At 33.4% G+C, this 17085-nt stretch overlaps 2 protein-coding genes across 3 annotated transcripts in view; both read left to right on the top strand.

Moving 5' to 3' along the window:
- The window catches only part of LOC127881652 (adiponectin receptor protein 1-like), a 503063-nt gene that overhangs the window by 412779 nt on the left and 73199 nt on the right, over positions 1–17085 (top strand). The gene's annotated exons all lie outside the window — the stretch shown is intronic.
- Positions 5899–9153, top strand: LOC127831163 (uncharacterized). The gene is made up of 5 exons (XM_052356157.1): positions 5899–5968; positions 6979–7047; positions 7462–7584; positions 7819–8360; positions 9145–9153. Exons 2-5 carry the CDS (start codon positions 7008–7010, stop codon positions 9151–9153), a joined length of 714 nt encoding a protein of 237 aa, XP_052212117.1. The 5' UTR covers positions 5899–5968; positions 6979–7007.

Raw genomic sequence — 17085 nt, 5'->3', positions numbered from 1 at the left:
TATCGCGCAAAATATCGTGTGTCGCTTTGAGTATCGCGCAAAATATCGTGTCTCGCGTTCAAAGGGCGACACACGAAACACGAAGCGACACACGATATTTTTCGCGACACACGAAGCGATACACGATATTTTATTATTCAAATATCGTCCATATTATCCGAATCTCGTGTATCGCGGTCTAATTTCAGACCGCGAAACATGAAACACGAAGCGATACGCAATATTTTGCGCGATACACGAAGCGACACGCGATATGTGTACTGTTCAAATATCGCTGTAATAATATCGTATGTCGACTCTCGCGTTTTCCAACTACCAAGGGAGACAAAAAGGAGATATTTTACGTCATCAAGCATGTGCATCAAGCATGGACGTAGACTCTTACTGTAACATCGTTTAAACAAGAGGGCAAAGATGGCCCTAGTTCGCTCACCTGAGAGGAGTCGGTTTATTCAATCTTTACCAAATGTCAAACTTGACCTTGATATTGTCAAGACAAACATCCTGGTCAAGTTTCATCATTATTTCATCTGCGAGTCATGATCAATATACCTATGAAATTTCATGATCCTAGGCGTAAGCATTCTTGAGTTATCATCCAGACACCATTTTTCTAAGTTGAGTCACCGTGACCTTGACAGCCATTGTGTGAATACGTTATTTGGCACTGTGACATTGACCTTTGACCTAGTGATCTGATAATCAATAGGGATCATCTGCGAGTCATGATCAATATACCTAAGAAGTTTCATGAACCTAGGCATAAGCGTTCTTGAGTTATCATCCAGATACCATTTTACTATTTCAGGTCACCGTGACATTGACCTTTGACCTAGTGACCTGAAAATCAATAGGGGTCATCTGCGAGTCATAATCATTGTACCTATGAAGTTTCATGATCCTAGGCATAAGCGTTCTTGAGCTATCATCCAGAACCATTTTACTATTTCAGGTCACCCCGACCTTGACCTTTGACTTAGCGACCTAAAAATCAATAGGGGTCATTTTCGAGTCATGATCAATGTACCTATGAAGTTTCATGATCCTAGGCATAAGCGCTCTTGAGTTATCATCTGGAAACCATTTTACTATTTCGGGTCACCGTGATCTTGACCTTTGACCTAGTGACCTGAAAATCAATAGGGGTCATATACGAGTTATGATCAATGTACCTATGAAGTTTCACGATCCTAGGCCTAAGCGTTCTTGAGTTATCATCCGGAAACCATTTTACTATTTCGGATCATCATGACCTTGACCTTTGACCTAGTGACCTGAAAATCAATAGGGGTTTTCTGCGAGTCATGATCAATGTAGCTATGACGTTTCATGATCCTGGGCATAAGCGTTCTTGAGTTATCATCCGGAAACCATTATACTGCTTTGGGTCACCGTCACCTTGACCTTTGACCTTGTGGCCTGAAAATCAATAGGGGTCATCTGCGAGTCATGATCAATGTATCTATGAAGGTTCATGATCCTAGGCATAAGTGTTCTTGAGTTATCATCCGGAAACCATTTTACTATTTCGGGTCATCGTGACCTTGACCTTTGACCTAGTGACCTAAAAATCAATAGGAGTCATCTGCGAGTCATGATCAATGTACCTTTGAAGTTTCATGATCCTTGGCATAAGCGCTCTTGAGTTATCATCCGGAAACCATCTCGGGGAATAATGAGAAAACTGCCCCCCTCCCAGCAGCCATGTTATTCAACTGACCGGAACCATTTTTGAACTCTCGTATCAAGAAAACACATGTTCTGAGCAAATTTCAATGAAATTTGGGCCAAAAATGTGACTTCTACTGTGTTCACATGTTTTCACTATATACATATAGAGAAAAATGCCCCGCCCACTGGCAGCCATGTTTTTTCACCAATCCCGACCATTTTCAAACTCCTCCGAGATATCAATAAAACCAATGTTTTGACCAACTTTCATGATGATTGGGCAAACATTGTGACTTCTAGAATGTTTACAAGGTTTCTCTATAGCCAAATATGGAAAACTATAACTATATACATTTAGAGAAAAATGCGCCGCCCACTGGCGGCCATGTTTTTTCACCGATCTGGACCATTTTCGAACTCGTCCGAGACATCAATTGAACCAATGTTTTGACCAACTTTCATGATGATTGGGCAAAAAATGTGACTTCTAGAGTGTTTACAAGGTTTCTCTATAGCAAAATAAGGAAAACTGCCCCGCCCACTGGCGGTCATGTTTTTCAACACACAGGAACCACTTTTAAACTCAATCAAGATATCATTAAGACAAACATTTTGACAAACTTGAAGATTGGGCATGAAATGTGACTTATACAGTGTTTACAAGGTTTTTCTTTTTTTTGACCTAGTGACCTAGTTTTTGACCCGGCACAACCCAGTTTCGAACTCGGCCGAGATTTTATTAGGGCAAAGCTTTTGACCAAGTTTCATGAAGATGGGACAAGAAATGTGGCCTCTAGAGTGTTTACGAGCAAATGTTTACGGACGGACGGACGGACATACGACGGACAAAGACCGGTCAGAAAAGCTCACCTGAGCAATCAGGTGAGCTAAAAATGGGCAGCACCGTTTGAAGTCAACGTAATTACCAAAATGCTCCAGAGCAATATTATTTAGAGTACCGCACCATTTCTTAAGGTGTTTCTTCAGGTGTTGTCCTGCTCGCATCCGCAGGAGAAGTGACCAACGAAGCTAACCCATTGCCCTCCGAACTCAACAGAGAACTCATACTAACAATTCCTCCTCCACTGTCTCAGAAACATGCCGAATATATATGCAGGATTTTATTTACACACATTCCTAAAATATTAAATGCTTTAGACATTCTTAATAAATCATTTCCAATACGAAACAGAACTTACTGTGTTATTTAAATGAACATCTCCATAGTGTTTACTTGGCAAAGCAAAACTAAGGGAGGTAATTATAATGTCACCGTGAAGAAACGTGAATCATCTAATTCGAAACCAAAACCTTTTTGTCACATTATTTTACTATGCACGCATGCACGGCAAGCACATTTTAAATTTCCAAAATATCCGTTATCTATTTCTTTTTGAAGTGTATTAATATACACCGACGTGAACAATTCCATATGAAATGTTTTTTGTCCGAAAAATTTTTATAAAACAACAATCTAATAACATGTCCAGTGCTCAATAATTTTGCGAACACGACAAGCATCGAAATTCAAGGCGGGCACGACAAGTTGATATTCTGCTGGAACGACATGTAGTTATAAGTCTAAGATTGGTAACTTTTATGTTGTCAAACTATATACTTATAACTTATACAATTAATTTAAATTTAAACAAATCAACCCCTACCAATATGTCTGCAGTTTGGTTTACAAGTACTTAGCACTAGCCATAAGCAAATAAATGCCATACTTGCATCACATATTGGAGGAGAAGTGCCAAAACAACTAATTTTACGACATTCCCCAGAATTTTTTTTATCACTGGCACAAGAATCAAAGTGACCCTGTGATTATTACCGCGCTCAATCAACTGAGCTAAGCTCAGTGTCTTGAATGCATGGATTGACAAATTATCTAAGTTTAAGTGGCCAGCATGATCTTTTGTTGTGTTTTGGATAAGAAACAGATCCTTACTTCAATGGTCAATGGACCAGTTCAAATGTAAAATTAATGAGATAAACCAAAATTTTGGTCCCGAACATAACTTTGTCCAGAAAGAATAGATTTTCAAATTCTTGTTCATAAGTGACAAGATTTGTCCGTAGGTTTGTCTCACACGGGAATCGTAACCTATAGAAAATGTCTTGATTCAAGACTGTTTCTTACATGATTGGATTTTCAGACAACGTTGAAGTGACAAACATGTCGACACAGAGTGTCATAGGCACCAAGATTCAAGATCTAGTTCACAATATTGTACGGGTATATTACTAATTTCTGAAATGTTTTCGAAGAATATTAGTTTCAGATTAAAACAAATACTATGTTTTTCATCACTTATTTTGATGCACTCGTGCATAAAGACCAGTTTCTGCATGGTAAACGTTGGCTTAAAATTGTGCACGCCATCGAAAGTAATCTCTTAAACCCTACATACCATGAGCATATAATATTATAATTTCCGTTTTATTTCGTACAAAATGTGATACACTTGCGTTAACTTATCACAAAAATAAAGGGAAAAAAGCACAAAAAAGGGCGACATACACAACATAATGTGTATTTGATGACAAAGATTGCTTAATTGCATAAATTACAGATGCAAATATTGCATCTTGTGTTTAATGACGCTCTAAATTGATCTACTCGAAATATGTATAACGTAAACAGCTTCTCCTTAAGATTGAAAAAATGAGATAAAATAACAATTTTAAAGTATTTCAATACGTACCATTTATCTTACAATTTCAAACAAATTATCGAACATACATTTGGTGAGCCTTATATAAAATCAGATTAGACGTTATTTTTAATCGTAGTAGAGTAGACACTTTTTGAATATAGATTAGTCTTTGATCATTGATTTCAAGCAACATGGAAGATGCTTACAAGTCTTCACCTAAAATTGCTCAACTTGATCAATGATAGTCTTCTTTTAAGTTGTTCGTTGACTTAGGTTATAAAATACATTGTTATTCCGCAACGAGCACAATGTTTTATTTTTAGATACTAACTGGAAATTCCAAAACATGTGACACAACTCGTCCTACGAGGTTTTTATTTAATAAAAAGGTGTTTATATCCGACTGCAAAGATATACAATCTGTGTTAATAATCTTCAACAATATTTAAATGTGCACATCTTATAATGATCTTTATCAACTTACATTCATAAAGTTATTATTTAACAATTTACTTTCATTTGATAGAAGTAAAATTCCCAGGTAATTCCCCAGGTACGTTTTCTGAAAACCGCGTTAACTATGATAGGGCAGTTGGGTCTGTGTTGTCGATTTTACACGATTCATTTATAGTTTTATCCCGTTAAACCTACAAACAAGGATAAACATCACAATTCGCGTGTTCACATTAAGTATAACAATACCAGTGTTGGGGGGACTATCATTTACGACGCTAACGCGAATAATCAACATTAGGCCTATTTTTAATTTGTACCTGCTTTCACGTGCCCTACTTTGTGTTTGAATTGATTTCGGGAAGTTGCACGCACCACACCGGTACCCCGAACCACACAGTCATTGTGCGCGGGTTAATCTGTGCTTATGTATTTTTATTTTATTTTTGGATCAGGACAACCTCTTGATGTTCATTACTTAAATTGTCTTGAATATGAAACGAAAGCGAAAGTCATATAAGACAACGCAAGGTGAAATTGAACAGAATTATATTTTTTGCTTGAAAAACAACACGAGTTTTCATAAAATATTATTTCATTTCCTTATAAAATAAAAAATGAATCACAAACTCAATGAATTTATATTTAACCAGAAACACAAGCGAATAGTGTCTTACGCATGAAGGACGATTAATTTTTTGGTCGACATAGACCATATTTTAATTCGCATCTTCGTACATTCTAAGTTGGAATAGGGTGCATAAATTAGTGTTTAAGTAAGAGGTCTCGTGGTTAATAACCTGTTTATTGTCTGGGTGTAACATTTAAACCATTTAGTTTCAATACCATCCAAGACTTAATTAAAATTACGTGATGCTGTAACCTAAATTGAGATAAAATAAAAAATTTATTGATAAAAAAACGTATTAGCTTCCAAATTTATCAACAGTTTCGTTGCAATGGGCATGTTTAATTAAAATAATATCCACAACAGTTATTAAGTTTTGGAATGTCGACCCCATGGTACCTTTTGGTAAAAAAATATATTGCTTTCATTTTTGTTTCATCAGGCTTTTAAAGGATTCCGTATTCAGTTTCAAACCAAATGCATTTTCGAAAATCTACAGTGGAATTTCCAGACGCCATTTTAGGTATGGAAAGATCTAGAAGGAATTTTTATATTGGTAAGCAAATATATTAAACATATTGCTTTATTTAAAATTAATAATTCATGTAAACGCTTAAGACCGAAAGGGTTGCGTATTTATTTGTTTCGACTTAATCCTGAAAAAGTTCAATGTGTTTGTAATAACAATATCCATCTCAAGTCAAATGCCTTTATGCGATGTACGGTGAGCATTAATTTGAAATATGTCGTAGATATGGATTCTGTTTGCATGTTTTGAGCAATGTAGTTCTCATGCACTTGGCGTCATATAGGTTTTGCCATTTGTATTCTATACAATTTTGGTAATTTCTTCCAGCCACGAACAAGAGATAATTTACAACAAATATAGGAGTTTAACTTATCGATAAGACTGTATTAAACATATGTATCCAACTATATACTACATAAAAAAGAAATATTGCAACGTTTCATATGCTATATAAAAACAAATAAAATGCACATTTGAATTTTTCATGCAAGAACACATTCTTTATCATTTGTAAATATTGGCATGGATTCAAATGGGTATCGGGATTTCAAATTATATATAAAAAAAAGTTACTGTGAGTGTTTTTCATCGTTATCGTTCAATATATCGATGTTTCATTAACGAATGACATGCATAAGTTGATCAAATGATAAGATAAACAATTTCTTGAAAACATATTAATCTTGTGGCAAAAGGATATGCATATTGGATATTGTCAAATTGCAGGTATTTTTCTATATAAGAACAAACAAGGATTGTTATTTTCAGTATGTAAGTTAAAGAACAAATTTCATATTGCAACTTTATAACTAGATTTCATTTTATGAATTGTCTATAAACTTGTTAGAAAACACAATCTTATTTAACTTGAATATTTTGATCCTTTGTCGATGCATTCCAGAAACAGGGCTATATGATCATTATGTTATAGAGAACATGCTCCTGTGTATGATATCCTGTATATATATATATATATATATATATATATATATATATATATATATATATATATATTATATTAAACTGCCTGTTTTCAGCGATTTAATAAGCTAGTGCTTGGCTGAAGATGGCACGGGCGAGGAGTCCATCTGATGATCGCATGGCAGGTACTACCAATCTATATTCAAATTGTTAGTTCTTAAATAGTTTCGTCAGATGAATAAGAAGAACAAGTGAAACAGTTCTTCTATGTACTGTCTCTGACATACTCATAAGTAGTCCTCATGTATTTTTGTCATGCGAACGTGTCATCATTAACAATCTTTGTTGAACTTCAAAATTAAGTCAGCATTCAAATTCCGTATTCTTAGATTCAAATGTGAGTTTCTGACAACCCATTGTAATAATCATTATATATGATATTAAACAAATACATATAATTATGATTGTCTAGTTCTATTATTGAATTGCAATAACCAAAATAAGTTACAAATGAAATGTGTATAAAAATACATGTCTCTGACCATGCTTTATTTTTCAAATTATAAAATAAAACTGTACATATGTTAAATCAATAACAGAGAATGCAAATATGGAATCGCTGTTTATCAACATTAGAGACGAAATAAACAACAGCACGGGGATTCTTCTCAAGGAACTTAAGCCGAAACAAGGTTCTGTGGAAACACAATCGGAACCAATAAGTATGTACACTTGCAAATGGTCATTATAACTGTACATTTATATTTTATATCCATGTAAATATCATGAAAATGTACGTTTTCAAAGATGTGAATGCTTTCACTGAGTTACAATTGAATTCGTGAAATAATGATAATTAAATTTAAAAAAAACTCTTTCTTATACTCAATAAAAGTAAAATTTCATTGATTTTCTGCTCCCTGATTCTTAATTTTAATGTTATTTGATTTATACAGGTAGGGCCAAGTTGAAATTTATGAAACGCTGTACTGGAATCAAACTTATTTCATCAGTGCTTAACAACAATAACAGTGAATGGATGGAGTATGACAAATTGGATACAATACTAAAACAAAATGTGAAGGAATGCGGTTATAAATCATTTGAAGAGGTGTCGGGTATGGCATTGAATGATTTCATAATATCTGAGTCTGAAAATTTTCAATATAAAAAAATTCCCAAGAGTTGCAAAAAAAAAGTCAAAATGAGAATAAGAAGAATCAACCAAAATGCTCCAAGCAATGAAACAAACCAAAGTTTTACATCAAAATCAAAAGCAAATGATCAAGATAGTATAAGTGATAATGAAACAGAGCTTAAAAGGACATTAGATGACGAACACGAATCTGATGAACAATACACATCAAACGCGCTGGAAAATCTACTCAATCCATCGCCATCACTTCCTCCACACACCCCTCTAAATGAACAAAATGAAATAAACGCCCTTGATACTGAGTGCTTAACAAGAATTGAGCACAACGACTGTGACATTCCAGTTTGCAGCGCTAATGCTAAGAAACCGGAAAATTTGATAAATGATCCGCAAGTGGATGAATTTTTGAAAGATGTTAATAATTTTTCTGGAGATAATTTTGTTTTGATGTGTGGTGATGCCCCTGGTTCATTTCATAATGTAGACGGCATCGGAATGGTACCCTGGGTAATGGTGTTAGACTTTGATCCGTTAAGCCAGAAAAATGGCTTACTTAACATGGTTAGACCAGTTATTAGTTCTCAACGCAGTCTTAAAGTATCACAACTTGGGGAACCAGTTGATAATCCGTCAGAAATGGCTACGCAATGGTGCCTTCTGAGTGATGAACCTACTTTTGCTCATTCCCAAAAAGACCAAAGTGAACCAGAAGTTGTTGATTCGAACGTGTGGTTTAAAGAACACAAACGAGAAATTGAGATCCCAATAGACAAGCTCGAAACATTTACAAATGATTCAAGAACTATAACTTTGATTTTATTGTGGCCTCAGAAACAACAACTTGGAGGAAGAATCATTGAAGTCTTAACGAAATTAAATTATAGTTTAAGATATACACCAAAGGTAGTGTTGTGTCTGAAACCCGACGAGATAAACACATTCCGCACATCGTTTCACTACATGTTCATGAAGGACAAATTTAAAGACAATTTACACATATATCAGCTAGAGCTATGCAGTCTTAGTTCTTCTTTGAAGAGAGTATTAAACGTCCAAGAAACTAAAGATTTTTTCCAGCTACCAAATGGCACTAAACTTTCGTCTACCAACGCTGCTTGGCTTTCAGAGGATATAGAAGTTTTGTATGTAAATAAGCCCTTTACAAGTAAGTTGTATACAGATGATGAGGCACCCGCTATTATAGAACAGTTTTATAAAGGTGGTACAATTGAATGGCCGTTCTGGTATAATGAATTGATTCGCGAATCTGTTGTTGAACGAACAATTCAGAAAGAATTGGAGATGAAACTCAAACAACGTCTTAACGAGATAAAATCATCGTACATGACCTTGTACCATGCCCCTGGGTCAGGGGGTTCAACTTTGGCACAGTCTGTTATGTGGAGTTTGCATCATGAATATTTGTGTGTACAATTGAGGTTTCATCCAGCTTTCAAGGAAAACGAGTTTGAAAGACGAATGTCTTTTTTACATAAACAGTCCGGACTTCCAATTCTTCTGTTAGTTGAGTCTGATATGGAATCAAAACCCTTAGCTATATATAAACGATTGCCAAGTACAACGGTTCTTTTTGTGGACAGATACCAATACCATATTGATTCAATTGTAGATGATAACTTCGTTTTTTCTTCTGGAGCAGTAACAAAAAGAGAGGCACAGCTACTATGCTTTAAACTTTCATCGAAATGTAGTGATGCTCAGAAAATACAACTGGAAAGGCTGAGGGACAAGGTAAAGAAAGGTAAAAGACATCTAATGTATGAGTTTGGGATGGCCGTTTTTCAACACGAATTTAAAGGTATTGTTTCATTTGTTAAAGGCCATTTAAAGTTCCGAAAAGATGACGTTTTAAGACTAACACCCGAGCAGACATGCGTTGGATTCTTAGCAATAGCTTACTATTATGGTCACACAAGTATCCCTTTCCAATTTTTCGCAAATCTGCTTGAAAACACAATGGGTGAAAATATCGATGTGATCACAATTCCAAACAACATTGCAGAAATGGTTATTGCCGATACTAACACACACAGAAAAGGCAATATAAGAATTCGTCACTGGCTTGTTTCAAAAGAAATTTTAGAACAACTACTGACGCGACAGATTTCAGAGTCAAAGTGTTCGTCAAGAGGAAGCGAGCTTAGCATTTCTGCTCGCAATCAGTTGTTTGATTTATCTCGTGATTTTATTGAATATGCAGCTTCCCAGTACAACAGATCACCAAATGTGTTGTCCATTCTAATAAAAACATTTATAATAAGAGAAAGAAATCAGAGCACGGATACAAAACCAAAACGAAGGTCTCTTATGGCAAGACTTTTGACTGATATTCCACATGATCCGCCCCTGTTTACACAGTCTCATCAATTGTTCGAACTTCTTGTGAAATTATTTCCTTGGAATCCAAGTTTTCACGCTCATTTGGGTCGATTTTACGCTTACTGCAGAAGTGAATTTGCTTCATCACAAAAATGTTTTGAAGAGGCTCTGAAGTTGTGTGCTGACCAAACTGAATGTAAAGAGAAACGTCAGTTAGATAATGGTTTTCGCGTGGAAGTAATGCACATATATCATATGTATGGTTCTTACAAGTCTAAATGTCTAAGAGCAAATATCGATTGTGATAAAATGAGCGTAAATGAAATTGTTTCCTGTACAGTTGAAGCATGCAAATATTTTGAGCTGAGTAGAGATATAGCTCCCGAAAGTCACTTGATGGAGGGATTTGAATTCACAGATGAAATCAACGTCATGTTATTAGCAATTGAAAGAGTCCAAGGACTTTTAGGACAGGAGCTATTTAACCAGGCCGTGGAAAACCAAAGGACTGTCACATTTCTAGCACAGTGCATGGAACAGATACCATTTTTGATCAGGAGATGTTGCTTAACAGTTGACAACACACACACAGAAGTTGTATCACATCTCTGCACGCAAGAACGTAAATACAACAGTTTCTTTCAAGAACAACAAATCCATTCCATCCAGTTACATTCCAGATTAGATTTAGTCACCAAGAGAAGACTTCAAATTCAGGCAAAGTCAATATCACCTTCGCTTAACAAAGCTATCCCTGAAATATTGAAGCTTTACCAAGAAAATTTCAAAGAAATGATGATTAGAAAAGATGAGCTCACCCAAGCTCAAATGGAACATATTGAGCATGACTTCTTGGAATGGTTGAACCTGATTCGACATAATGAATGTCATTCGATTTACACCATTGAAGATGTTTTGTTGCAGGCAAAAAAGTGGAATGAAATAACATCTTCAAAACTCTCGCAATTCTACATTTTTATTTGCTACAGTCTGCTAGGATTTGGTACAGACGGCATTGGGAGAGAAAATTGCATTGATGAAGCTCTCAGAATATCAAAGAGGCTTAAACAAAATGACGATAACCAAAAGTCACAGTTAAACCAAAACGAGTGGTTGGTGGACACAGGCAAAGGAATCAAACGGCTTAAATCAGATGTTAGTCCATCAAGGTTTGTACACAGCTCTTTTCGAAACAATAACATCATGCACAGCTTGAGCGTATGTAAGGGAACTATAGCTCAACCAAATTCAAGCAAACGATTCGGAAAAATAAAAATAGACTTGCCTGTGAGAAGGAAAGTGCTCGTTCATTTTGTTCCCGTTTCAAACAATCTTGAAGGGCAACATTTTGCAGGACAACGTGTAGAGTTTAACTTGCTGTTTAGCGCACGGAAAGGGTACGAGGCTCGCAATATACAGTTATTGAGTCATCATTCTTGTTTGGCATGCCACATGAACTTGGAATTCACAAGTACAGAGGAAGTGTTGCATTGCGACTGCGGTAATCCAGTCATAAAGGATCGATTTAACTGGACATACGGTCGACCAATTGACTAGATATTATTGCAGTAAAAATCAAGAAGAATAAGATGAGACGAATTTGCAAACCTGTGATATATTGTAAATTGTGGATTCAGCCAAGATAACATTTGTGTTATTGTGTTAATGAAATCGATATAAACCATGTCATCATTAGGGTGTGGCCAGTTCTGACGCGAGGGCTATGAATTCATATTAGATGGGAGATATTTATTCTGTATTAGCCTATTTTATTGCATTCTTTGATATTGAAAAAATACGCGTTTTCTGTTGGGAGATAAATATTACACTTATGCCTTTTGCAAATATTTTGTTTATTTTTAAAAAAAATGTTGATGACAAACCAACGATGTCAAATAGTTCACAAATAAGCACTGGTGTTAAATAAAACAGTTTTCAGTTATAGTGCAAATTACAGGTGATGTGTATAGGTATAGCCACTTTTGTAGGTTTTCTTTAAACAGTCCGGGGTTCAAAACACTTCTAACATATTATTTTTATAACATCGCATTAGAAGGTTACCAGTAAATACAAAATGCAAATGAAGGTCAGCAGTTCTTAATACAATGGCCGCATATTAAATAAGAACCATGGGAAAGCAACGAAACCCGGTTTCTTTGTTTTAGTAATTGATAATTTTAAAATAATTGTGTAATCCCATGCTAGAGCTGCATGTAAGCTTCATAGACACAAAATGTCTCAAAAAGTGTATATTAAAAATGTGCCACCCAAGCTGTAGCCACTCTTGATCCTTGGGGTACGATTTGAGCGAACTTTGTAGAGGATCACAATCTTATGTAACATACCAAATATCAAAGCTGTGGATGTTGCTTTTTCAGAGAAGAACATGTTTACAGTTATTTTACTTAGTCTATACAAAACAGCTCACACACTCCTGCTAAGCGTGGTCAATTTTGACCCCAAGAACATATCACTTAAATGCAGGTCTGTGAGAACAGTGTCTAGTGTATGATAAAAATAAATATTAGCTTGAAATATCACAAAATGTTAACAATTTATGTCTTGTGTTAAATTGTGTATTATTTAGCGTCAAAACCTGCTACTGAACCAGAAAAGGATATAGGTTTATTATGGATTGACTGCATTGTTGTATAATTTTATATTCCAATGCTGTATTTCATCTAAATGTGTGTTCAGATTAGATATATACATGTATTTCATTGTTTTCAACTTATTTTTATCAATAGTCATCAACACGATCCAAAATGCAATTATTGTGAAATGACTAACACTAAGATGCTATGTATTATATAAAAGCATGTAGAACAAGTAATTGGAATGTTAAACATATACAAAATACACTCTACATAATAACAATTGTATTTGATTATTTTTTTTATGAAAATTTACAAACCATCATATTGTACATACATTTAGTCACATAAAAGTCTATCTGGAAAAGACTATAAACACGCATATAAATAGTAATAAATAATAAATGCCCACAAATAAAATCCACACATTGTATCTCATGTAAAATAATTGTATTATGGTTAAATCTCAGAGTTGAATAATAAACAAAATAACCATCTTGTATACATGTACAAACTAATATCATTTGTACTGAATTTTGGCAGCAAGATTTATCACTCACATTTTTTATTCAAAAGTAAAATGTTTATGTATTTTTGTAATTATGATTTCTTAATGTATATTTTGTGTTTTAATTTAGATTGTTTATCAAATGTTCTGGTGTTTTGCATAGAACACACATGATTTCATGCATGTACATCTATACATTTTGTTTATTTTGAACAGCAACACATTTTGTGGACAGTCTTGTCTTCTTTATTAATTTTGGTACACACATTTTAAGGAAAAAAAGTGTTAAATTGGAAAATAATAACTATTGTATAACTGTACCAGTTTTTCATTTTTTTACTGATTTTGCAGCAAGATTTATCACTCATATTTTTATTCAAATGTAATATGTTTATTAATTTAAGTAATTATGTTTTCTTAATGTATATTTTGTGTTTTAATTTGAATTGTATATTAAATGTTCTGGTGTTTTGCATAAAACACACATAATTACATGCATGACATCTATACATGTATATTTTATTTATTTAGTTTTTGAACAGCTACATATTTTGTGGACAATCTTTACTTCTTTTTTAATTTTGGTACACACATTTTATGGAAAAAAAACAAGTATAGCAACTGCAAAGTAAACTGCACCGAGTCTTTAAATATACTTCCTTACTCTGCTCAATTCAATCCAGCACAATCAATAAAAAAAACATCACAACATCATTCCAAACTATGAAAACACAGTTCAAACATGTGGTGGGATATTGTTTTGCGAGTCATGCCACTATGTAAATCTACAATGTATCTCTTTAGTACAACTTGAAGTATTAAAAGTGTTGGTTTTCATTGATGTTGTCAGTGCATAGGTAATATCATACACTGTTTAGTTTAAACAATGGATGGTTATGATGTGTTTGTTATAATGTGCAAGAAAAATTGTTTCCATTAAATGTTTGTATCCATTAAAATATGCCTGGCATCAAATCACTCTTTCTTCGCACAAGTGATGTAACCCCTACGCATCTTAATTTCTTGCCGAGGGTTATTCACTTACAAACTATGAGCTACAAGTATTCTTTCTCAATTAATTGTAAATGTTAAATGCACATATATACAATCCACACATTGCATCTCATTTCAAATAATTATATTGTTTTAATGTCAGTGTAAAATTGACAAATTACAACCATATTGTATATATATGTACCAACTATTGACATTTCCTTGTACTGAATTTTTGGCAGCAAGATTTATCACTCACATTTTTATTTAAATGTGAAATGTTTATGTATTTTAGTAATTATGTTTTCTTAATGTATATTTTGTGTTTTAATTTGAATTGTATATCAAATGTTCTGGAGTTTTCCATAAAACACACATGATTGCATGCATTTACATCTATACATGTTTATTTTTTACAAACAGTAATACATTTGCTGGACAGTCTTGTCTTTTTTTTTATTTTGGTACACACATTTTAAAAAAGAAAACAAAACAAGTATAGCCAAGTAAACTGCACTGGGTCGATTAATATACTTTCTTACTCAGCTTCATTCATTACAGCACAATCAATATTAACATCACAACATAATTTCAAAATATGAAAACACAGTTCACACATGTGGTGTGATATTGTTATATGAGTCATGTCTCGATGTATAATTACAATGTATCTCTATAGTACACGCTTGAAGTATTACAAGTGTTTGGTCTTCAATGGTGTTATCAGTGCATTGGTAAAATCATACACTGTTTAGTTTAAACAATGGATGGTAATGATTTTTTTGTTATATTGTACAAGAAATAGTGTTTCCATTAAATGTATGTATGAATTAAATGATGCACGGCATCAAATCACTCTTTCTTCGCACAAGTGATGTAACCCCTACGCATCTTAATTTCTGGCCGTGAGTTACTCACCTTCAAACAATGAGCTACAGTACTTATTCTCAAATAATTGTAAATGTTAAAATCACATATATAAAATCCACACATTGTATCTCATTTAAAATAATTATATTGTTTACAATTTCTGTGTTTAATTGAAAAATAATTACCATATTGTATAAATGTACCAACTATTTTCATTTTCTTGTACTGATTTGGCAGCAAGATTTATTACTCACATTTTTTTTCAAATAAAAAATGTTTATATATTTTAGTAATTATGTTTTCTTAATGTATTTTTTGTTTTTTAATTTGAATTGTATATCGAATGTTCTGGTGCTTTGCATAAAACACACGTGATTGCATGCATGTATATCTATACATTTATATTTTATTTATTTATTTTTCAACAGTAACACATTTTGTGGACAGTCTTGAATTCTTTATTAATTTTGGTACGTACCTTTTAATGGAAAAACAAGTATAGCACCTGAAAAGTAAACTGCACTGAGTCTTTTAATATACTTTCTTACTCAGCTAAATTCATTTCAGCACAATCAATATAAACATCACAACATCATTCCAAAATATGAAAACACAGTTCAAACATGTTGTGTGATATTGTTTTGTGAGTGATGCCACTATGTAAATCTACAATGTTTCTATATGGTACAAACTTTAAGTATTAAAAGTGTTGGTTTTCATTGATGTTATCAGTGCATAGGTAAAATCATACACAGTTTTGTTTAAACAATGGATAGTGATGATGTTACTGTTATATTGTACAAGAAATAGTGTTTCCATTAAATGTATGTATCAATTAAATGATGCATGGCATCATATCATTCTTTCTTCGCACAACTGATGTAACCCCTACGAATCTTAATTTCTGGACGTGGGTTATTCACATACAAACTATGAGTTTCAAGTATTCTTTCTCAATCAATTGTAAATGTTAAATGCACATATGTACAATCCACACATTGCATCTCATTTCAAATAATTATATTGTTTAAATTTCAGTGTTTAATTCAAAATAATAGCTATATTGTATAAATGTACCAACTATTTTCATTTTCTTTTACTGATTTGGCAGCAAGATTTATCACTTACATTTTTATTCAAATGTAAAATGTTTATGTATTTAAGTAATAATGTTTTCTTAATGAATATTTTGTTTTATTTTGAATTGTTTATCAAATGTTCTAGAGTTTTGCATAGAACACACATTATCCTTTGCATGTACATCTATACATGTATATTTTATTTATTTAGTTTTTGAACAGCAACACATTTTGTGGACAGTCTTGTCTTCTTTATTAATTTTGGTACACACATTTTAAGGAAACACAAGTATAGCAACATGCAAAGTAAACTGCACGGAGTCTTTAAATAAATGTAACTTCCTTACTCAACTCGATACAATCCAGCAAAATCACTATAGTATAGTATAAACATCACAACATAATTCCAAACAATGAAAACACAGTTCAAACATGTGTGATATTGTTTTGTGAGTCATGCCACTATGTAAATCTACAATGTATCTCTTTAGTACAAACTTGAAGTATTCAAAGTGTTAGTTTTCATTGATGCAATCAGTGTATTGATAAATTCATACACTGTTTAGTTTAAACAATGGATGTCGATGGTGTTTTGTTTGATTGCACATCAAATGGTGTTTTCATTAACATATGTATCCATTAAATGATGCATGGCATCAAATCACTCTTCCTTAGCACAAGTG

This window comes from Dreissena polymorpha, chromosome 5, assembly GCF_020536995.1.
Source record: "Dreissena polymorpha isolate Duluth1 chromosome 5, UMN_Dpol_1.0, whole genome shotgun sequence".
In the NCBI taxonomy this organism is placed as follows: domain Eukaryota; kingdom Metazoa; phylum Mollusca; class Bivalvia; order Myida; family Dreissenidae; genus Dreissena; species Dreissena polymorpha.
This window is presented reverse-complemented; position numbering and strand designations above follow the sequence as displayed.